General features: G+C 45.1%; 1 protein-coding gene across 1 annotated transcript in view; it reads left to right on the forward strand.

The window, feature by feature from the left end:
- The window catches only part of LOC137517642 (synaptonemal complex protein 2-like), a 45,889-nt gene that overhangs the window by 706 nt on the left and 19,918 nt on the right, over positions 1-25,265 (forward strand). Inside the window, exons 2-5 of the mRNA XM_068234628.1 lie at positions 4,642-4,739; positions 14,962-15,016; positions 17,141-17,245; positions 19,807-19,916. Of these exons, the coding sequence (XP_068090729.1) occupies positions 4,642-4,739; positions 14,962-15,016; positions 17,141-17,245; positions 19,807-19,916 (368 nt within the window). The remainder of the gene's footprint in view (positions 1-4,641; positions 4,740-14,961; positions 15,017-17,140; positions 17,246-19,806; positions 19,917-25,265) is intronic.

A 25,265-nucleotide genomic window follows, 5' to 3' on the forward strand; every position in this document is an offset into this window, starting at 1 on the left:
AAATGCATATTACCGGTTATAGGATCCCCCAGTCTTGTGGAATGTTCTACCAGCAATCCTGTTTCGGGCATCCAGCCTTCAGCATGAGTGACACTTAACTGTTTCCTGGGCTGCTGGAATACTTCCCATTTAACAAACTGTCCTCCAGTGCTCTGGAGGACAGAGCTCTGGAGGACACTCTATTGAACTGGATGGCATTTATTTTGCTTTGCACAGATCCTCCTAGCTGCTTAATGCTCCAGCTCCCTCCTCCACTGCATTTTCTGCACCCATGTCCTGTCAATCGAAAGAGTAATCTTACCAACTGGCCATCTTACATGCTGCAGACTGTATAAATCATCATTGTGACTTTTCCTCCGACCCCAGGAGCGACGGCTTTGCTGGCTATACACTGGCGGGCATTCTTCTGTACCTTAGGGTCTGCGCTTGAAAAGTCAAGCAAGGGGCCTTTAAAGCTATAGCACAGAAGAATGCCCATGGTGAAAGTCACACTGATGCTTTATACAGGCTGCAGCATGTAAGATGGCAAATTGTTCTCTATGTTGACAGGACATGTGGGCATAAAATGCAGTGGAGGAGGAAGCGGGAGGCAGCAGGAGCACAAGGACAAGAGTCATGCAAAAGAAACGCCGCTTTTGGGATGGAGGAATCCTTCATGTAGGCTGTAGCACAGTGTAAATCAGTGAGGGTAGCCAAACCTAGCCTAGCTTGGAGACCTTGCCACCAAGCAGATCCGAGTGCAGGGAACCCTAGTGTTCAATGGGGAAAGCGAAAGCGGTGAGCTCAGACGCCTACACTGCCACTGATTTAGGGGAAGCACATTCTGCAGCACCACATTCAGACCGTAAGATGCACCAACATTTTCCCCCTCTTGTTTTTTTTGGGGGGGGGGATGGTCGTCTTAGGGCCCTTTTCCACTAGCAATCGCTAGCGTTCGCGCTAAACACTAGCGATTGCGATTCAGCAAAGTGAACACATTTTCCCAGCGTTTGCGATCGTGCAATGCACTGCATAGCAAAATCGCTCCGCGGCGCAATCACGTTTGAGTCAAAAACAAATCGCGGTAGTGGAAATGACCTACCGCGATTCCTATGTTCAAAAGCAAACCGTAGCAATTTAAAAATCACTAACGGTTTGTGATTTTGCGATTCAGCATCGCAATCGCCACTAGTGGAAAAGGGCCTGGAAAATACATGATGGATAAGAAATGAATAAAACTGAAAAACCTAAGGTATCATCCAATTTGCAAGTTGTGATATGTAGATAGCAACACCTAAGTACCCCCAAAGGGGTAACCCATTTCCTGAAGAGCCAGCATATTGGTTGGAATAAGACCCAGGCCATCAATACAATGTCCTGACAGTCATCAGATACCCTTCTGGCAAAGTAAGCTGACATAGTAGGATGACATGCAGACTGCCAAGGTGAGCACCCGGAAGCTCCTTTTAATGTAGGGAGGATTCCATCTGAAGTGTACCGTATTTTTCGGACTATAAGATGCTCTGGGCTATAAGATGCACCTAGTTTTAAAGAGCAAAAACTAGGGGAAAAAAAATACTAATCCTAGGGGAGTCCATGGTCCAGGAGTGTCTTATGGACCTTTCCTACCCACTCGCCAAAGATGTCTCTTGTCTAAATTACACTGACAGGCTACACCCCTGCTGCTCCCATAGCTACACTGCATTACAGAACACCCCCCATCCTCCCCAGCTACACTAATCAATCACAATTACATTTCAGGTTTTTACCAGCATGGGTGGCAGTAGCTGGGTCTGGTCTCGGTGTACAGGCTGCAAATGACTCTACTGAGGTGCGCAGAGGGGAGGCAGTGCGATCCATAGTGTTTCCAAGTCTTACTGATGTAGACGCTGTAATTACCGTGAATGCTTTTCCTTTGATCTTATTCTTCAATCATGCCCCGCAGCAGCGCGATCCATTGGCCTAGCAGCACCGCGATCCTCAGCGCTTCCAAGCGGCATAGGAGCAGCCGCTGTAATTATTGGCAGTGCTGTAGCTTTGATTCCCGTTTCCGTTTACTGGCGCCCTCTGATGACCTGCGACCCACGTGGTTATCAGAGGACGCCAGTAAACAGGGAACTACGGAAGCCTCAGAGGACTCTGCCGCTATAGCGGCTGAAGATGTGCCTGTCAGCTGGGATCGCGCTGATGCGCTGGCATGAAGTGGCACAGGAATCAAAGCTACAGCACTGCCAATAATTACAGCGGCTGCTGCGGGGCATAATTGAAGAATAAGATCAAAGGAAAAGCATTCACGGTAATTACAGCGGCTACATCAGTAATACTTGGCTACACTATGGATCGCACTGCTGCCTCCCCTCTGCGCACCTCAGTAGAATAGAGACAAGCGCCAGGATAGGTAGATTTGTGCTACATTCGGACTATAAGACGCAGTAACTTTTTCTCCCCACTTTTGGGGGAGAAAAACTGCGTCTTATAGTCTGAAAAATACGGTAATTTTCAGAGATTGCACACCAGTTGGAAACAGAGCATGTGTACATCAGTAAGATGGCACCCAAAGATGACCTGCTGAGAGAATGCCTGAGGCAGCAGCAGACATGGAGTGAACAGCAAACCGAGCAGGTGCCATGGCAAGACAAAACCCTACATGGGATGTACCATCAACAGATAGCTGAGGTGGCTGACATTGAGGAATCCTACTAGTGACTGGAAAGGGCTTGACTCAATCAAAACAGTGAGGCACTGATCGATACAGCACCAGAACATGTGCTAAAAACCAGATCAGTTGAAGCAGGAATTTACCACACTTGACAGTATCCAAGGTGCAAGTTGTGCAGGGGCAGTCCAATGCATAGTGGCAGGGTGTAAGAGGCTAGCAGAAACATCCATACACTAAGCAGCACAATCAAACCGCTATTCTCATGTACAGGAACATCTGCACAGCATATGGGTTAGAACCTCCAGATGGGAGATGCTGCAGAAGATCGTGGATTCTAAATGTTAAGATCTCATGGGACTTACAGGTCCAGATGGACAAACAGGTACTGGCCAATCCAACAAGACTCTGTGATTGTAGATGAGGACCAGAAGACACACTGGTGATAGATCTAGCTGTACTGATGACAATATCAGGAAGGAGTATGAGTAGCTGGAGAAGTACAAAGGCTTAACCTGCCTGGCGTTATATTAAGATCGCCAGGCTGGCGACCGGACGTTTTTTTTTAAATAAAAAAACAAAAAACTATTGCATGCAGCCAACTGAAAGTTGGCTGCATGAAAGCCCACTAGAAGGTACTCCTAATGCGCACTTCTGATCGCCTCTGGCGATCAGAAGTAACCAGAAGGGCCGCGATGAGCCATGGCGACGAGCGGAGTGACGTCATGGACGTCAGCCGACTTCCTGACGTCAGCCGCCTCCGATCCAGCCCTTAGCGCTGGCCGGAACTGTTTGATCTGGCTGCGCTGGGCTCGGGCGGCTGGGGGGACCCTCTTTCGCCGCTGCACGCGACGCATCGCCGCGCTGCGGCGGCAATCAGGTAGCACACGCGGCTGGCAAAGTGCCGCCTGCGTGTGCTCCTTTTTATTTGATGAGAATCGGCCCAGCAGGGCCTGAGCGGCAGCCTCCGGCGGTACCATACCGCCCAGCAGGTTAAAAGAGGACCTAGAGAGGATTGTGAAAGTCATGACCAAAGTGGTCCCAGTAGTAGGAAGAAATTGCTCCAACAAAACCAAGGACCCACATCTGAATTCTCTGTCTAGAGGAGTGCAGTGCTAGGAACAGTTAAGATATACTGCACATAATCCCTCCAACTCTCAGGCCTCTGATAGAAGAACAAGCTCATAGAAAAAAAAAGTGCACACACACACACACACACACAAATGATCTTTCCATTCTTCAGGTGAGAAATTATACATTGAACTAAAAAAAAAAAAAAATCAAATGCCTATATACACACCAGTGTAGTGCAGATCAAAGGACCAGACATTCATAAAAAAAACTCAGGGATGCATAGTGTGAGGGGGCATCCATGCAGTTGGCTGGTAGGGATTTAATGACATGAAGCTTCTTGACAAGCTTAATTGTCATTTTCAGGCACTGCTAAAATGGCCACTCACTTGCTTGCCTGAACATTGAATTCCTTGTTTGGTGGAGATCAAATGGTTATGGGACAAACTGCCTTGGGAAGTCAGAGGTTTTTTTTACCGGATTAGGGCTTCTTTTAGCAAACATTACTAGCTGAGTTGAGTAGGAAGCCAGTGTTGTAATTTAATCTCACTTGAAAGTATCAGTACACCGATTTTCCAGCAAGCACGCGGTTTGTTTTGGGAGCTGCGCAGGGTCCCTCTTTATCAAGGCGTAACCACACACCTTGATAAAGGGGTACCCCGCACGGCCTATGAAACAATTGTCTGTTTACTTTTGTGGAGACAAATGGCTCGAACGTGTGTGCTTGAAAATCAGTGTGCTGATTCCCTTCATTGAGATTGATCTCACGTGGCTTTGCCTATCCCACTGTATCAAGCACCCGGAACCTATGTGACGGAGTGCCCACCTACAAACCTTTTGATTGCAGTGTTGTAATTTAGTGACAAGTATGCATTCTGCTTAGACTAATGCTTATGTTTTAGTGATTAATTATACCCCGATCTTGAATGTTGTAGGTACAATTACGGTGTCTGATCTGGACCAAGATATAATGGATCCACTTCAGGAAATGTCTTCACCAGAAGGTGCACCACTGATAAAGAGCTTACAAAAGGTAAATGGTTTTAGCCCACCCTATCAGCCATTTTACATACTGTCAACCAGTAGGTTATTTACTAGTCAGCGGCTTAACTCCATCCTTAATTCACAAATCAATAGAAGCCAAGCTATAAAGGGACACTGATAAATTGTTTTGGATTTAAAAAATGTCAAGATATGTCACCCGCCAGTGGCCGCTGGCGCTCCGCCCCCCCCCCCCCCCACACACACACACACCCCTCGCCCCACACCAGTTGCCATGGGTCTGCTCCTCCCATGCTACCCCCCACACCGCGTATCATGTTTAGCATGACGCGGCTCCTTCAGTTGGAATCATTTGGTTCCTCCACCCCCTTGGGCAGGCTGCTTTTTGGTTCTGTCTGAAGTCCGGTCCAGCAACTCAGCCTCTGCTCCAGGTCCCCGACCAAGCCAGCGGCGATGGGATTGTCGTTCAGGTGCTCTCACGAGGCTGAAGAGAAAAGGTCTGTGATCAGCCATTCCCTCAGTTCTCCTAGCAAATGTATGCTCCCTCCCCAACAAGCTGAACGAACTGCATCTCCTCAGTGACAGGCGGGAGCTCAGCAAAAATACTCCAGTCCTCTGCTTCACAGAGACATGGCTACAGGAGGATTCCCTGCAGCTCCCATGCTTCAGACTCATCCGAGCTGACCGCAACCCTACCCTCTCTAGGAAAAAGAGAGGCGGCAGCATCTGTTTCTACATCCGCACCGCATGGTACCCAAACACATTGGTTCTAGCCAGAAAGTGCTCCCCAGACCTAGAGCTCCTACTTGTCAACTGCAGGCCGTCTTACTCGCCAAGGGAGTTCTCCTCTTATGTCCTTGTTGGGAGAGTACATCCCACCAGACATCTGCAGTGCTCATCCTGAGTGAATCCATCTCGCAGTTGGGAGACGTTACTCCTGGGCTCACTGTTCATAGTCGTGGGCAGCTTCAACAGAGCCAAACTCCGTCATGAGCTGCCACGCTACCGCCAGCATGTTGCCTGCACGTTAGGGACCTGAACACACTCGACCACTGCTGCACGGTTCTGAAGGACATGTACAAAGCTGTCCCGTGGGCTGCATTTGGATCCTCCCACCACGGTCTCATCCATCTTATCCCCAACTGCAGGAAGCACCTGGAGTCAGCGAAACCATCCCTTAAAGAACATCCGAGGTGAAAAAAAAATGAGGTGAACAATTGTATCTATCCTCCTCCTAAAAACAACTTTTTTCTTAAGTTATGCAATAGTTTTATTTTAGATTTCAATAAAAATATTTCATGGCCTCTTCTCATTCACACATTCATTGAAATATGCCAGAGCTAAAATGTATGAATTTTATCAGTTTTTTTATCCGTTTTCTGCTTTCATAAGCCATTTTCTGCCAGGAAAGTGTCTTCTAGCTGTAATTATCAGTGAAGTTTATGCTATAGTCTGACCTGGTCAGAAGCTGTCACTTGCATACCTGATTTTTAACTCTTTCAGGCAGAGAAAGTAAAAAAGAAACAGACGTGTATTTACACTACCAAGCACACAAATAACTAGGCTATTTCATCATGTCACATGTCACCTCGGGTGTCCTTCAAGTCCTCCAAAGTATGGTCAAGCGAGGCCAAGCTCAAACTACAAGCCTGCTTCAACTGTACTGATGAAAGGCCCTGGGAGCGCCAAACCTGGATGAGTGAGTGGATAATGTCTCCTCAAACATCATCTTCTGTGATATTGAAATACGATAACAGAGGCGCCAAGCAGAATAAAATTAGTTAAAATTGTTAAAAAGGGGGAAGTGGGTGGACTCACCTCCCTTCTGAAAAAAATGGCCGGACAATGGACAGGTTACTTACAGTCTAAAGTAACATTTATTAGTAACTCCAAAAGTGCAACGCGTTTCACGGGTAACAGTCCCACTTCTTCAGGCAAACGATTATTTGGAGGGTGAAAAATCAGGTCATGAACCAGGTAGAGCAGACAGAGGCGCTCTACCTGGTTCATGACCTGATTTTGCACCCTCCAAATAATCGTTTGCCTGAAGAAGCGGGACTGTTACCCGTGAAACGCGTTGCACTTTTGGAGTTACTAATAAATGTTACTTTAGACTGTAAGTAACCTGTCCATTGTCCGGCCATTTTTTTCAGAAGGGAGGTGAGTCCACCCACTTCCCCCTTTTTAACAATTTTAACTAATTTTATTCTGCTTGGCGCCTCTGTTATCGTATTTCAATATTATCTAGTCCACCCTTGGTGGAGGGGTGTATCCCCATTTTCTCCTATCCACAGAGAGCGACTTTTTAACCTGAGCAGGGTCAGGTTACAATTCTCCCCGCCGGCCTTTCCAGTGGTTGCCTTTGTGGCGACCCACCCTTGTGAGTATAATCATCTCATTTATTCACAACAGATCTCTCCATATTAACATACTGCACCATATTGGGCTCTCGGTTTCTCCCCCATTTTCAAGCATCATCTTCTGTGAGGACTCCTGTGTTCCAACCAAATCTTTCAAAGTCTACCCGAACAACAAGCTATGGTTCTCTAACTACGGCAACTTTGATAGTGTAAAGAAGCTGCGTACAAGTCAGGCTACCGGGAGGACTATAGGAGGGCAAGAAACGACCTCAACCGAGAACTGAGTCGCTAAGAGAGGTTTCCCTGAGAGAGTAAAACAAAACCTCTGCTCGAACAACTCACGAGCTGTATGGAAAGGTCTCAAAACAGCGACCAACTACAAGCCTCCCCCCCCCCCCCCCCTGGCCCAACATGCTCCACCTAGCATTGAACTTGCTGAGGGGCTAAGCAAATTTTACTGTGTTCAAGTGCCAGGCGGCACCTTTGGGCACATCGGTCACTGCTTGCTACTTCCTTGGCCCCTAAAGATGCCTAGAGTCCAGGCTCACCCCATCTGATTATGTTTGAGACAGATGTCATGCACCACCTGTCAACATTGAACGCCAGGAAAGCCCATGGCCCTGATGGTTTGTCCCCAGCCTGCCTGAAGACTTGCTCACGGCAGCTTGCTCCCATCCTCACCGCCATCTACAACCAGTCTCCAGGAGGCCAGAGTCCCCACTTGCTTCAAGAGGTCCACCATCATCCCTGTCCCCAAAAAGCAGGGCATCTCTGACCTCATTAACTTTAGGCCTGTGGCCCGCACATCCGTAATTATGAAGACCTTTGAGACCTCCTTTCTGAAGCTCTCAACAACGACCTTTCTTGATCCTTTCCAGTTTGCACACAAAGCAAATAGATCCACCGATGATGCCATAAATAATCTGCCTAGAACTCATCAGCGATCACCTGGAAAGACCGGACTTATACGCCATAATCCTCCTCCTGGACTTAAGTTCAGCTTTTAACACCGTCTCCCACACATACTTCAGGAAGATCTGGCAGCATCCCACCCTATGCCTGTGGATCATTGCCTTCCTATCCAACAGGTCCCAAACCATCAAGCTGGGTGACATCTCCTCACAACGAGGTCTACGAACACGGGTGCACCACAGGGCTTCGTCCTGTCTCCGCCGCTTTTTTCCATATACACAAACAACTGTAGATCCACAGCTGACTCTGTCAATGACATCAAATTTGCTGATGAAACCACAATCATTGGCCTAGTCTCCAAAGAATCAGAATCAGAATCAACTTTATTCGCCAAGTGCGGCAGGAGCCGCACCCGGAATTTTTTGTGGACACACGGCAATTGGCATAAAAAACATCAAACACAATTGGCATAAGAAGCAACCTCAACATGGTACAGATAATTGCTACATAGACACAACCGCAGTTTGACAGACAGTGACAGCAATTGGCAAACAACACATGGTACAGATTTTTAGCTACAGAGACACCCAGATGTCAGTTTAACAGACAGCAGCAGTTCATAGTTCAGGTTGGCAGGACTATTTTATGCAAAGCAGACCTACTGTACGGTGACATGTGGTACTGCGTGGCCAGCTGGAGACAGTTCCTTCTGTGCGCGTATTCCGCAGGGGGGTGGCTGAGGGAGATTAGGGGGTGTCAGGTTGGGAGAGTGCATGAATTAAGTAGAGCAACCGCTTGGGGAAAGAAGGTGTTTTTATGCCTCGTGGTTTTGGTGAGAATGGTCCTATAACGGCGACCTAGAGGAAGGGGGACGAAGAAGCGACTGCCCGGGTGGGAGGGGTCCTGAATGATCCTGTTTGCCCTGGACCTCATTCTAGATGACTGCAGGATGTCCAGGGGCGGCAGGGGTGACCCGATGATCTTCTCAGCAGCACTGATTACCCTTTGGAGTTTGTGTTTGTCCCTTGCATTAGCCCCGGAGTACCAGACAATGATGGAGGAGCAAAGGATAGACTCGATGGTGGCAGAGTAGAAGCTGATCATTAGCTCCTGCGACATCCCGAACTTCTTCAGCTGCCTGAGAAAGAACAGCCTCTGCTGGGCTTTCTTTTGAATTACGGAGGAGTTCGCATCCCACTTCAGGTTGTCCGTGATGGTGGTACCAAGGAACCGAGCGCTGTGTACCCTGGAGACCTCAGTACCATTAATGGAGACTGGACTGGGAGACGGAGCGTTCCTTCTGAAGTCCACAATTAGTTCCACAGTTTTTGCTGTATTTAATACGAGTTTGTTTTCCTTACACCACCTGAGGATCCGCTCAATCTCCTTACGATATTCGTGCTCACCGTTTTCATCTATGAGGCCTATTATGGTGGTGTCATCCGCAAACTTGATGACATTGACAGAGTCTGCGGATGAGGTACAGCTATTTGTGTACAGTGAGAAGAGAATCGGGGACAGCACGCACCCTTGCGGGGCACCAGTGTTGGTGATTCTAGCACTGGAAGAGCAGCTGCCGATCCTGACTAACTGCGACCTGTTGGTCAGGAAATCCTTGATCCAGGTGCACAGATTAGGGTCAACACCAAGTCGTGCCAGGTTTTCATACAGGATGGTTGGACAAATGGTGTTGAAAGCGGAGCTGAAGTCTAGAAGCAGGATCCTGGCGTAGGAGTTTGGTTTGTCCAGATGTTCCATGATGTGTGCTAGACTGATGTTGATAGTGTCCTCTACGGACCGGTTGGCCTTGTATGCAAATTGCAGGGGATCCGTTTTGGTGTCGGTGTGCTCCTTCAGGTAGGGAAAAACCAGCCTTTCAAAGATTTTCATGATGATTGGAGTTAAGGCAACCGGTCTGTAATTGTTTAGTTCCGTAACACCTGGCTTCTTGGGGACCGGAATGATATTCGCTTTCTTGAAGCAGGAAGGGACCTTGCTCACTGTCAGGGATTTGCTGAAGATTGACGTTAGGATCGGGGCTAGCTGGCTTGCGCAGGTTTTCAGGCAGGCTGGAGATATGCCGTCCGGGCCTGGAGACTTCCTGGTGTTGAGCTTCTGGGGGTGCCGTAATACGTCAGCCTCCCAAACAGTTACCGGTGCTTGGAGGGCAGTGGCAGCTTGGGGGGGTGTGGCAGGAGGCTTCCCGGGTGAGGATGAGATTGCTAGGTCCTCAGAGTGGGTGGGAAGGTGCTCAAACCTGCAATAGAATTTGTTGAGCTCCTCGGCTAGCGCAATGCTGGGAAGTGTGTGTTGGGGAGGGGGCTTGAAATTAGTAGCTGCCCTGAGGCCTTTCCAGACATCCCGTGTGTTGTTGGACTGAAGGTCCTGTCTTAGTTTGTTTGAGAAGTCCCGCTTTGCCGCCTTCAGCTCTCGGTTTAAGGAGTTTCTGGCTTCCCTGAACTCCTCTGGGGTGCCGGATTTGTGTGCTTCCTCTTTGATTTTCCGTAGGTGGCGTAGCTTGCCATTGAACCAAGGTTTGTTATTTGGGAAGACTTTGACGTTCGTTGTTGGAATGCATGACTCTTCACAGAAGCGGATATAGGAGGTGACATTTTCCGTCCATTCGTCTAGGCAGGGAGCCTCGAGAACCGACCAGTCCGTGCTATCAAAGCAGGCTTGTAGTTGACCCTTGGCCTCCTCAGTCCACCTACCCGTCTGCAGGTTGAAAGGCTATGTCACAGGTGTAGGGAGAACAGGCTGAGCCTCAATACAGCTAAAACTGTCGAGCTGATCGATTTCAGGAGGCAGGCCCCCACACTACCTCGGCTCTACATCAACATCCGAGGTGGCAAGTCTCCTGTGTCCGCCTCCTGGGCACTACAATCTCCAATAACCTGAGCTGGAAAGCTAACACCAGCTCCACCCTGGTGAGAGCCCTGAAAAGACTCGTTACTCTGCCAGCTAAAAAAAAAAGTTTGGTATGGCCCTAGAGGTTCTGACAAGATTCTACCCAGTCACCACTGAATCGGTCCTCTGCTCTTCCATCCTGGTCTGGTACGCTGGCTCCTCTGCCAGCGAGAGACACAAGCTTCAGAGGGTCATCAGATAGTCGGAGAGAATCATTGGGAAACCTCTCCCTCCACAATACTTCTACAACTCCTGGTTGAACTTTAGAGCGCCGAGGATCGCAAACTATCCATCTCACCCAAGTCACCGCTACTTCAGTCACCTTCCATTAGGCCGGAGGTTTCAGGCCATTTACACTAGGACCGCAAGACACAAGAACTCCTTCTTCCCATCTGCCATCCAACCTCTTAAACTCCACCCATGTCCTCCCTCCCCCCCAACTCTCACGGTCGAGTTGCTGATGTGGTTAAGGCACTGTGACTGCACTGTACTTCTTTCTCCCTGAGTCACTACTTCCTCAGTGTTGGCCTCCATAGACTGTATTGTTACCCTACTGTACTGTACACAGTTTATATGTAATTTTTATATATAGTATGCTGATCTATGTATGTGCCAAACCCAATTCCGGGCATGACCCAGTCATGCTTGGCGAAATAAAGGATTCTGATACAGACCGTGTTTTACCTATGGTAATGGAAAGGGAAGAGGAAAATTGTGTTGTATAAAGTTGGCTACAAAAGTAAATGTACTAGAGGACGGATCGGAGGAGACCGGGTCATCTGGATTAGTAAAGGTCACTACAATCATTCTAGCTATATACTACAGTTCACTGTGGTCAAAAGATAGATCCCTCTCAGATCATAATAGAAAGGGATCTATCTGGTCAAATCCTTCCACACACTGCACATCGCTTTTTAATAGATTTCATGCTGAAATCTATTAAAACTCCGCCTTCGCCACTCGGAAACTGTTGGATGGCTAAACAGCCGTCTAATGCACATGTACAGCGCTGCAATCTAAGGCAGCGCTGTACTGGGGACAGCCGTGTGACACGGCTGTCCCACTGGGGGACAAAGAAGCGATCGTCGGGGATAGGCTTAAAGAGACTCCGTAAAATTGCATCCTGTTTTTTATCATCCTACAAGTCCCAAAAGCTATTCTAATGTGTTCTGGCTAACTGCAGCACTTCATACTATCACTGTCTCTGTAATAAATCAATGTATCTTTCCCCTGTCAGACTTGTCGGCCTGTGTCTGGAAGGCTGCCAAGTTCTTCAGTGTTGTGGTTCTGCTATGAACTCACCCTTCCAGGCCCCTCTCTGCACACTGCCTGTGTGTTATTTAGATTAGAGCAGCTTCTCTCTTCTCTCTTATCTTTTACAAGCTGGATAAATCGTCCTCTGAGCTGGCTGGGCTTTCACATACTGAGGAATTACAAACAAGGGCAAAGCTGTTTGCAGGAAGAAAAGAGCAGCCTGAAACTTCAGTGCATGGGGGAAAGAAACACACAAATTATCTCTTGAGATTCAAAAGGAATGCTGTATACAGCCTGCTTGTGTATGGATGTATTTTCTATGTGTGGACATACTGTACATCAACCTACTTCCTGTTTTGGTGGCCATTTTGTTTGTTTAGAAACAAACTTTTTAAAACTGTTTTTAACCACTTTTAATGCGTCGAGGTGCGGCGAAATTGTGACAGGGTAATAGGAGATGTCCCTTAACGCACTGGTATGTTTACTTTTGAGCGATTTTAACAATACAGATTCTCTTTAAGCCTATCACAGCCTGAAGCCTATCACAGCCGATCACAGTGAGTGGATGGCCGGAGGAGGGAGGGAGTATTGTAAAAATAAAAATATAAGCATTTTTATTAAAAAATAAATGTTCTACCATTTCTGTATTTTAACTACAATAAAAAATAAAAAGGAAAACAAACTGCTGGCTTTCTCAACTTTTGGTAATGTCTGTGACTGCAATAACACTTGGTTTCTTCACTCAGGTGAGGGACAGAGACGTAATAGATATGCACAATCCTTATTCCTGTCTAGGTTTGTAATATCACCGCTATGAAAAAGCAGTCCAAAGTGCAGAAGCACATGAGGAAAGGTCTGATAACAGTGGTGGCCTGTTGCTGTAGGCGAGTGCCAACAGATTTTGTTTTTTGTCTGGACAGCTACTGCCTTTAATTTCTGTGAATTGCCCTTGGCCAAAAACCTTCCTTTTGTGTGTTGCACCTACCGTATTCTTCCAAGCTGTCCTCCTCCTGGCCTAAGGCAGGAACCCAGAGATGGTCTGCCACTTCATCATCCAGCCCCTCTTCATCTCTGGAGCCCACTTCACAAAAGACTGAGGTTACTAGAACATTGCATCCGCTTGCTCCCCTTCTGATCTCCTCTGACTGATCTGTGGTAGACCCCTTTTTTCCTATATGATCAGACAAATCTGAAATTCTGATTGCAAGAATTGCTGTGCACCAGTTTTTTCCAACACCCTTCTCTAGTTAACTAACCTGAAAAAGGATGAGAAAATATCCTTACAGCAGAGTTGAGGTGTCCATAGTAACCATTGCCAAAGGAGGGGGAAGATGGCTTATTAATGACGGCTCATTAATGGGTTCACAAGACTATGGCCTCAATTCACTAAGATCATGCTGGAGATAATAAGGCAAGAGAAAACTTACCTCCACACAGTAAGAGCGTTATTTTATCTCTTCTTTCCTTACGTTACCTCATCTGTAGTTAATTTACCTCTTCTGTAGTTAATTTACCTCCTCTGTAGTTCTTTTCACACGCAGTTAATGAACAGCCTGTCTTTAACTCTGGAGTTATTTTAAGGATTAAAGAGTTAACTTAAAGACAGAAGAGATAACTTTAGGTTTGCCTGAGGTAAAATGTTTCCTGAATACTACATGCCTTATCACCATGGTAACAACTCTAGAAGAGTTATTAAAGACAGGAGATAAGTTTAGTGAATTGAGGCCTTTGTGGCCTATCGCAGTTCTGCTCACACAATACCATAAAAAAGAGCAATACACCCAGTCTATTACAAATGCAATGCCTATACACAGTATAGAAGTGCACTGCACAGTTGGTAACAGGTCAGTAGCTACACAGGAACAGCAGCTGCTGCAGAAATGGAGTAACCACAGCCCTTGAAAGGCTGTTGGGGCATCAAAATGTGATCATGGGGTCGGTGTACAAAGCTATGTGACCCACCACAGCAGCACTATATGTTTTCACAAGTCCACACTCCCCTATCTGTCCCTGAACAGCCTGTCAACTCAGCTCCCCTTACACTACACACTGACTAGGTGACTCCTCCCAGCTCAGGTTTTATAGTAGCAGGGCTGGTTTATAGGGAAGTCCCCCACTACTGGCCATTCCAACCTAGATGACCTTTTTTAGAGGTAATGCTGGGCATTTTGGGACAAAAGTTAACTATGGCAAACTCATGTACTGTAGCAGTTTGGAAACATCCTGCCATGAACATGGGTTCAAAAATGGCGGACTCTGCTTAGGTCAGTGCTGAGCTCACTAGCTGTACTTGAGTCCTGATGCATTTGCTGTAGGTAAGCATTTCTTTATATATGCTTATTCTTATGCTTAAAACCTGAGTCCGCCATTCCTTACAATTTTATGTGAACCTTGAGTAAAAACAATGTAGGGACTGCACACCTGAAGTGAGAGGAATATGGGGATGACATATTTAGTTCCTTTTAAGCCCCATCTACATGATACGATTTTTTGTGCAATTTGATTACGATTCTATTTACGATCCGATTAAATCCGACTTATCCCGATCGGACAAGTTGGATTTAATCGGATCGTAAATAGAATCGTAATCGAATCGCACAAAGAATCGTATCATGTAGATGGGGCTTAAGACAATGCAAATTGTCTGGCTGTCCTGCTGATCCTCTCCCTTTAATTATTTTAGCAATAGACACTGAACAAGCATGCAGATCAAGAGCTCTGACTTTTTGTTTAAAAGGAAATAAATATGCATCTTGCGTTTCTGTTAAATTGTGTATACAGCAGGCATGCAAATTATTTCTGCTTTTTTCTCTCTTTTAGGAGGATTTTCAGAGTGGCTTTTGCAGCAAAGTTGCCCCCAAAGAAGCTGAAAATGGTATGTTAAAGAGTAGCTGTCAGCTATATTATCTCAGAAAAAAACACATAAGTAGATAAGTACTTGCTCTACTTACGTAACATGTGTATTGCACTGTCCACATTTTGATTTCCTGGTCCTTAAGGGGGGTTAGGCAGCTGATCCCCAGAAGGTTAAAGGTACTCATACACTGATCAATTTTCCTGGCAGATTTGATCATCACAATGGAATCTGCTGGAGATCGATTCCCAACATGGCCATCTGATCATAATTAACATTTATTTTCAGCCAAGATCAATACAAATTGTTTACTCTGGATGGAAATATTTTGCACAAAAGGTGTGGCAGTACACCCCTTCAAGACTTGCCTATCTAGTAGTGCTTCCCCGCAGAGTGCCAGATCCTTCTGTCTTCATTCCTGCTGGCTGCCTGTGACCCTGCGGCATGTTATGCGACTGTCTATGCTGCCGGGCCACAGAGAACAAGTGCCTCAGCAGGGATGAACAGGAAGGAGCATGGCGGACAGATGAGGGTGATTCGTTGTGAACACTCTGCACGGGACTCAGGGGTTCACTATTAGATACTTTAAAAAGAGAAAACACACAGAGACCGAGAGCCCAATATGGTGTAGTATGTCAACAATCAGATGGAGACAAAATGAAAGTAAATGATGGATGTACTCACAAGTCTGGGTTACCTCCAAGGCAACCACTGTAACTGCAGGTGGGGACGATTAGAACCTGACCCCACTCAGGTGTTTAAAATTGTCGCTCTCTGTAGACAGAAAAATGGGGAAAATCCCCTCCACCTGGGGTGGACTATTCAGTGATAAAACAAGAATGACAGAGGCGCCAACAAGTATAAAATAGTTAAAACCCGCTTAAAAGGAGGGGTGCAGGTGGACACACCACTCAGGTAAAAATAGACCAGCCAATAAGCCGTTAATTAATAACAGTAAAATTTATTGGGGATTCTCCAAAAAATGCGCAACGCGTTTCACGGGCAAAGCTCCCGCTTCATCAGGCAATCAAATAGGAGAAACACTGTGGGGAAAAAGACAAAAAGAAAGGATGTGCTAGGGGACGCCTAATACAGAAATGACAATATATGCAAATGTGTGCAAAACTGAAATTCCATTTTTGGTGTTTGTTATATAGTACAAATTCTAGGAGTGTATAACATTTTTAGATATACCTAAAGTGAAAGAGAGCAAGAAAGACAAACCACAAACATCGTTACATATTGATAAAAATACATCAACATAAACCACTGCCATCCAAGCAATATGCTGAAAAAATCTGCACATGGTGATCTCTATGTGACATATTATAAGAAAGTCTACGTGCCAGATTACATCAAAACAAATGTATAATAGACCAAACAAATGCTGCTGAACCAGCTATTGAGGTGTGGGGCAGCGTGCTATAGCTCATATGCGTGGTAGTATACAGAGGAAACTAGCTTACCCGTAGTGGATCTATTTCTGGATCAAGCGCCTCAATAGGAATCCCTGTAGGTCCCTCCGTGGTATATATCCTATCCTGTTGGCGCCAGACTGAGTTCTAATTGTGGGTGGTGGTATCTGTCAGAAGCGTCGTAATGACGTAATGACGGTATATGTGTATATATGTATATATGTGTATGTATATATGTGTATATATATATGTATATATATGTATATATATATATGTGTGTGTGTGTGTGTGTGTGTATATATATATATATATATATATATACATACATATATATATATATATATATATATATATATATATATATATATATATGTGTATATATGTATATATGTATATATATATATATATATATATATATGTATATATGTATATATATGTATATATATGTATATGTATATGTATATGTATATGTATATGTATATGTATATATATATATATATATATATATATATATATATATATATATATATATATATATATATATATATATATGTATATATATGTGTATATATGTATATATAAAATCAGATTTTGGTCACGTTGGTATGTGGCCATATTTACTGTGCTAGCTCTGGCTTCTGACTGGGAGGTTTCATTTACAGTGTGTTTTTTTTTCTTTAGTATTTTTCACTGCTGTTTTGTTGAAATGGCTTGTTCCTATACCCATCAGATTATACAGTAGATCTGCAAAAGAAACGGAAAAGGACCCTCAGTGGGGAAGAGGAATTGGTATTTAAACCTCGCAAACTGTTCGGGTCATGTGATAAAGTGGCAGGTAAATGTCATTGTATGTGGTGTTAGTGTAGAGGGGTTTCCCAAGACAATCTTTTACATTTGTGTACCTCTATTCCTTCTGTTTCCACACCTTTGCTGGTAATGTTATGCAGCTTGACCTTGGGCCAATAATTCTGATTGGTTCATTTTCAAGCTCTATATAGTGTACATTAAATTTGAATGCAAGGAGAAATTATTTGCATCTCAGTGATAATCCCTATTGGCAAGTAGACAGAAATTTTATCGGTTAATACAGCAGACCTAGGGGGAAAACCTAGTCTATCTAAAGTGATTTTCCTACATGGCTCCTTCCTGTAGATCTATTTTATTTGCAGGTACTGGTGTCCTTGAGTATTCAGTGGTGGCCCCACCCCCTCATCTCCTGTGACAACACCCCCTTATTTCATCTTGTCATCAGGACTGTCTGCCTTCCTTCACATGGAATTGACTAAGCTAGAGGTTTAATCTTAACTGATCAAACCTATGGTAAATGGCATTTTGGTTGGAGTGTCCTCTTGGATGTCTTTTATATTGCAGGTACCCTTATGGCATGACAATGTAACATTACTATACCTACTTATTTAGGGTATTTACCTATAAATGGTGAACAAATCTTCAGTACATGTTTCTATAAAATACTGAAATTTTTTTTCTGTTGAATTTAAAGTGGAAGAGTGGTTGCTTAAAATAACTTAAAATCTGCCATAATTATCATAATTTTGTAGTGTATTTTCATAGTACAGGCATGTCAACTCAAGTAAAAAACCACTGTCACATTGTGCTTATGCTGAGAGTAAACATGTTAGTTTTGTGTTCCATTGAATCCATATACATAATTATTCTGCTGTTCAAGTGCTGATGACATTTGTCTGTGTTTTCATTTTTGAATAAAGTAGTTTATATTTATCACTATATTTGTATATACAAATATATTTGTAGGGTTCCATTTGGTAGGCCTTCACCCATCTCATGTTTTTCTTTATCATATTTGTAGGGTGAGGACCCCATCTGGAACTATTAACCATCGTCTTCTTTTTTGTTTTTTTAGAGTATTCCCTTTCCACCCCTTTTTATTGTTAAAGCGGAGACAAATGTACAATAATAGATTTTCACATATGCTGTCATGTTTCTTGAGCCCCTATGATTCAGGATGAATGACCTTATTACAGTTTATATACATCAACAAAACTTGGTATCCAGATCCGTTACTACCTGGGAAGATCTATTCTGGGGGTCTCACGCCCCCTCCCATCTGCACACCTGGGCGGAACCACACACAGCCAATCAGATTTCATCCATTCACGTAAATGGGATCATTTAACCACTTGAGGACCTAGCCTTTACCCCCCCCTTAAGGACCAGCGCTGCTTTTTCAGATCTCTGCTGGATGGGCTCTACAGCCCCCAGCACAGATCAAATGACAGGCAGAGCGACCAGACCGCCCCCCTTTTTTCCCCACTAGGGGGATGATGTGCTGGGGGGGTCTGATCGCTCCTGCATGCTGTGGGTGGCGAGGGGGGGGCATCTTAAAGCCCCCTCCACCGCAGGATTCCCCCTCTCCCTCTCCTCCCTCCCTTCCCCGAGAGATCGGAGGCTGCACAGGAACGGATCTGTCCTGTGCAGCCTCTAACAGGCTCCCCGCTGTCATGTGACAGCGATCCCCGGCCGCTGATTGGCCGGGGATTGCTGATCTACTACAACGCTGCTACTGTAGCAGCGTTGTAAAAATGTAAACAAAGCGGATTATTTCCGCTTGTGTTTACATTTAGCCTGCGAGCCGCGATCGGCGGCCCGCAGGCTATTCACGGAGCCCCCCGCCGTGAAATGACAGGAAACAGCCGCTCGCGCGAGCAGCTGTTTCCTGATTAATTAGCCTGCAGCCGGCGACGCAGAACTGCGTCGCTGATCCTGCAGCTGCCACTTTGCCGACGCGCGGTATGAGTGCGCGGTCGGCAAGTGGTTTTAAAAGGCTGTGGTTCGCACAATAAGTAGTCAGATTCCCTAAACTTGGCACAGTTGGCCACTTGATGCCCGAGGCTAACATTTCAAGGAAAGTTGGTGGAGCATAAAACAGTCAATCAAATGTCAACCTTTCATTTTATATGGGAAAATGTAAACTGCAGTCATTCTGAGACTGTTAATCGCAGGGTTCTCAAACTTGGCACAGTTGGTCACCGGGTGAATGGACTAAATACTCAGGAAAGTAGGTGCAGCCTTTATTCTCCATTATATGTCCATCGCTGTCCAGGGGCGTGTGTGCGTATATATATATATTATAGTTTGGAAGTTCAGGCTCTTCTGAATGCAGATTGTCCCTTCAGCACACATTTAGAAAGTGTTTCATAGCATGTTGCACTGTGCTGTGACATTTAGGGGAAGAATGACTGCAAACAGCAGCACAAACAGTGTCACCTAGATTCCCCTCTTTTTTTTTTTTTTTCTTCCCTTACAGTAATGTCTAATGCCATCATGAGTGTATGCAGTGCATGGAATTTAGATTAAAAGGAGTACTCAGTGACGTTATGCATGCTATTTTCTAATGGACACTTATTTGCCTTTTAGATGCTTTAAAAGAGGTTCCTCAGTCCCAGTCTCCTGACTCCAACGCTGCAGAAAGCAACTTCATTTCTTCTTTTGAAAAATTCAGTGAAGACCTCAAAAATAAGATGATGGTAACATGATTTCTTAGCAACGCACAACTAATCATTCTATTATCATGTGTAATATATGTATGTATGTATATATTATTATTATTATAATATCCCAGTTTTGGTGATAGAGGTTGCTAAAGATTTTTATTTTTACAACAATCAGCCTCAACATTTAAAACCACTGAGATGTGACGTGAATTAAGCAAAGAACGCACACCAGATAATGGTTGCATATGAACTTTTTCTGACGTGTGGGCAGTCTCTACTGCAGCCAAAGAGATCAGCAGTACTGCCAACTGCCTGTACGGTTTAAAAGTAAATAAATATGGCGGCCTCCATATACCTCTTGCTTCAGGTTCTCTTTTACATTCATTCTCATCACAGTGGCACCTGGCAAGAGTGGGGATGTAGTAGGCAGCCAGTAAAGATATATTGGAAGCAAGAAAATGGACAAACATTAGGCTCTCTGCAAGTCTGACCAGCACCAAATAGTGATCGCTAGATGACTAGGTGAACGGGACACTGGTCAGGATTGTGGGAGGTTCATTGATCAGAGTGGGAAGTAAATACTAGCTGATCTAATGAAGTCTCACAGAAGAGCCATGATGGCACGAAATTGCTTAAAAATGTAATGCTGATCGTGTAATAAAGGTAAAAAAATATATAGTACACTGGTGTATGCAAAAAGAGAGCAACTCTGATACACCGAGACGCCTCCACCGTCACTGAGACACCTCCATCGTCACTTAAGAGGCCTCGATAAGTACAAAATAACCAGAGTGCAGTGTTGAGATCCTAAATAACCAAATAACCTCTTATCTACGTATGTCCTTCACTGCAGAAGACACATTCTGTAATGTTATATAGCATTATTTTACTTTGTACACATTTTGTGGGCTTCACTGGGAGCATGGTAAGACTTAAAGGGATACTGTAGGGGGGTCAGGGGAAAATGAGTTGAACTTACCCGGGGCTTCTAACTGTCCCCCGCAGACATCCTGTGTTGGCGCAGCCACTCAGCGATGCTTCGGCCCCGCCTCCGGTTCACTTCTGATATTTCAGACTTTAAAGTCTGAAAACCACTGCGCCTGCGTTGCCGTGTCCTCGATCCCGCTGATGTCACCAAGAGCGCACAGCGCAGGCCCAGTATGGTCTGTGTCTGCGCAGTACACTCCTGGTGACATCAGCGGGAGTGAGGACATGGCAACGCAGGCGCAGTGGTTTTCTGACTTTAAAGTCAGAAATTCCAGAAGTGAACTGGAGGCGGGGCCGGAGCATCGGTGAGTGGCTGCGCCAACACAGGATGTCTGCGGGGGACCATTAGAAGCCCCGGGTAAGTTCAACTCATTTTCCTCCGACCCCCTTACAGTATCCCTTTAAGTACAAACTTATTCCTCAAGACCTAAAATTGATTGCAGGCAGCTACTGTTGATTATGGAGCAAACAATATCTGGATTATGTTTGAAGATATTTTATTGAATCTGAACACCTATAGCATTTTAATATGTTATGCTTTGGGAAATATATATTTGCTACACAGCAGACCTGCTTTGTGGTATATCCACTTCCTTGAATTATGTGCAGAGTTTCTCAACGCTATTATAACCTGTTCCCCCTTTATTAATGACTGCGCTGTTCAAATACCTACTGTTGTGGGATAAACTCTTCTGACATACCCTGATACATAAATATTTATTCAAAATAAACCATAATGGTATATAAATGCTTTTCAAGGAAACCTGAGACCTGATATGCTGCATGATTTCTACCGGGTCTATTAAAAATGGTGCCAGATACCGTTTTTAAAAAATGGCGCACCATAGAAATGCATTATTCAACGATAATTATCGTTTTACAGTGTTAAAAAATGGCGCCGCCGGCCAAAACGTAATTTATCGTTTTTGTGCTAATTTTTTTTATCGTTTAAGGGTAGCCCTAACTAATCCGCCGCATTCCCGACGCTCTATTCTAACTAAATCCCCCCCTAAATCCCCGAGGGGCAATCTGGCAGCGTTTCTCGAGTGAAGCAGGGCTATGAGCTGAAGCCCTGCCCCACAGGTGTCTGTCATCGGCGGATCTCCGCCTCTCCCCGCCCCTTTCAGTCTTCCTCCTCTGAGAGAGGCGGGGGAGAGGCGGAGTTCCGCCGATGACAGACACCTGTGGGGCAGGGCTTCAGCTCATAGCCCTGTCTCACTCTGAAGCTAATACTGTCAGCAAAATCCACGACCGAGAAATTCGTGGATTTTGCAGGTGGACAGTGAGGGGGGAGTTTGGGGGGTCTACATAGTTTCATGTGGCCATTTTCTTAGGGCTATTAGGTAATATATGTATTTAGATAAAATTATTTTTTTACAATTTTTCTCTTTAAAGCAATAAAGTTAATTCATTAGTTTAATATAAATGGATATTTAACTTAATTGACAATTGTATATTCCATTTGAATTATTTTAATAAAAAAAAAAAAAAAAAATTAGAACCTTGAGTCTCGAACTTAAAAAGTTGTGAGCCCATGCTTACTAAACCATTCATCTACCCACCACGCTATTTTATTTTTACTGTTAGGAGAGCTAGTAATGTTTTAGTTCTTTTTTTTTTTTTTTACATACACATTAGTTCAATAGCGCCATCTAGCGATTACATTAAATACAGACTGTTGTAAAGATAAATTAGCCGCTGATATTAATTTAATAATACTTGTAATAGACCAATATGTATGTATCAATATATCTTTATCTCTATATCTCTGTGTGTGTGTGTGAATATATCTATCTATCTACAGAAAATATATATATTAATATTTATAAATATAATTTATGGAAGAAGGTTCATACATGTATTTCTGCATGTATTCACGTATATTTTTATCCCCTTCCCGACCGCCCACAGCCGATAGGCGGGGTGAAAGTGGTGTCTGCAACGACCACAATACGCCCTTCGTTGGCGGCTCGTTGCGTAGTAGCTGGCCGTGGATCGTACGCTTGGATGCGCGTGCATCTGTCGGCAATAGGCTCCGCCCACCCACAACGTCAGCCCGCTGTCCGTTCGGCCGCGGGTTGTTTACTCCTTGATCGACGCATATAATGCATATAATACGCTTTCTAATGTAAACAAAGCGTATTGTACAGGCTGCCTCCTTCCCTGGTGGTCCAAGTGACTGAGGGACCACCAGGGCAGGCTGCAGCCCCCCTATTATGCACCCAGACACACTGATCCTGCCCCCTGATCGCCCACAGCACCCCTCATACCCCCCCCCCCCTGTTTGCACCCAATCACCCCCCTACTCACCCATCAATCACTCCTTGTCACTATCGTTGAACGCTATTTTTTAGATTAGGCCTTAAACTACCCCCTGGGTGCTCCTGATCACCCCCCCCTCACTGATCACCCCCCCTCACCCTCATATCCTCCACAGAACACCCCCTCCCCCCCACACCAGGTGTACTGTATACATCTATTCTCCCCTATAATCACCACTTATCACCTGTCAATCACCCATCAATCACCCCCTGTCACCACCTGTCACTGCCACCCATCAGATCCGACCCTAACCTGCCCCTTATGGGCACCCTATCACCTGCCCACACCTTTAGATTGCCCTCAGACACCCCCCTCCTGATCACCTCGCCAGTGCATTGCTTGCATCTATTCCCCCCCTCTTATCACCCCCTGAGACACTCTTCAATCACCTACTGTCAACACCTGTCACCACCTAGCACACATACCCATCAGATCATGCCTTATTTTGCCCTGTGTTTACTCCTGATCACTCAGCCAAACCCTCAGATCCCCTTCAGACCCCCTTCCGATCACCTACCCAGTGCATTGATTGCATCTATTCTCCTCTTTAATCACCCAAAGAGACAACCATTAATCACCTCCTGTCATATCTGTCACCCCCTAGCACTCCTATCCATCAGATCAGGCCGTAATCTTCCCCCTGCGGTCTTCTGATCACCCGGCCAAACCCTCACCCGCCCCACCGCAGTGACAGAATTTTTTTTTTTTATGATCACTGCTGGTCAGTAAGACTTCATTGTGGCTGAGACCAACCGTTAGGCCACACAATATGTAACTGCCAATCCAATAAGCTACCATGCCCAGTCTTTTCGGTGGAAACCACTCCAAGTTTCCGAACGTAACATTTTTTGTGTGCCTTCTACTTAACATGGGTGTAGTAAAAAAAGAATGTATTGTGGTCTTATAGGTCTATGCACCCAAAACATCACATGCCCATGTTCTCTGCTGCCATGTCCAGGTCACGATTTGAGAAAATTCTGCGCTTCGTGCACTTCAGTGCCAATACAACCTGTCAGTCATCTAAGAGGACACCCTGCTTATGACCGGTTCCACAACATTATGTCTCGCATAGACCACCTGTCATCAAAATTTTCAGATGCTTATACCCCAGAACAGTCATTTGGAGGCATTTGGTTTCCAGACTACTCATCAATATTTTGGCCCACTTAAATGCCATGGCAGTATAGGAACCCGTAAGTGACACAATTTTAGAAAGAAGACACCCCAAGGTATTTTGTTCGGTGTATGGTAAGTTAATAGAAGAGTTAATTTTTTGTCACAAGTTAGCGGAAATTGATTTTCATATATTTTTTTTTACACAAAGTGTCATTTTGCGCTGACTTGTGCCAAAAAAATGAACTCTTCTATTAACTGACCATACACCGAACGAAATACCTTGGGGTGTCTTCTTTCTAAAACTGTGTCACTTACGGGTTCCTATACTGCCATGGCATTTAAGTGGGCCAAAATATTGATGAGTAGTCTGGAAACCAAATGCCTCCAAATGACTGTTCTGGGGTATAAGCATCTGAAAATTTTCATGACAGGTGGTCTATGCGGGACATAATGTTGTGGAACCGGTCATAAACAGGGTGTCCTCTTAGATGACTGACAGGTTGTATTGGCACTGAAGTGCAGGAAGCGCAGGATTTTCTCAAATCGTGACCTGGACATGGCAGCAGAGAACATGGGCATGTGATGTTTTGGGTGCGTAGACCTATAAGACCACAATACATTCTTTTTTTAGTACACCCATGTTAAGGAGAAGGCACACAAAAATGTTACGTTCGGAAACTTGGAGTGATTTCCACCGAAAAGACTGGGCATGGTAGCTTATTGGATTGGCAGTTACATATTGTGTGGCGTAACGGTTGGTCTCAGCCACAATGAAGTCGTACTGACCAGCAGTGATCATAAAAAAAAATTCTGTCACTGCGGTGGGGCGGGTGAGGGTTTGGTCGGGTGATCAGAAGACCGCGGGGGAAGATTACGGCCTGATCTGATGGATAGGAGTGCTAGGGGTTGACAGATATGACAGGAGGTGATTAATGGTTGTCTCTTTGGGTGATTAAA

The sequence above is a fragment of the Hyperolius riggenbachi genome, chromosome 5 (genome assembly GCF_040937935.1).
Source record: "Hyperolius riggenbachi isolate aHypRig1 chromosome 5, aHypRig1.pri, whole genome shotgun sequence".
Taxonomy (NCBI): Eukaryota; Metazoa; Chordata; class Amphibia; order Anura; family Hyperoliidae; genus Hyperolius; species Hyperolius riggenbachi.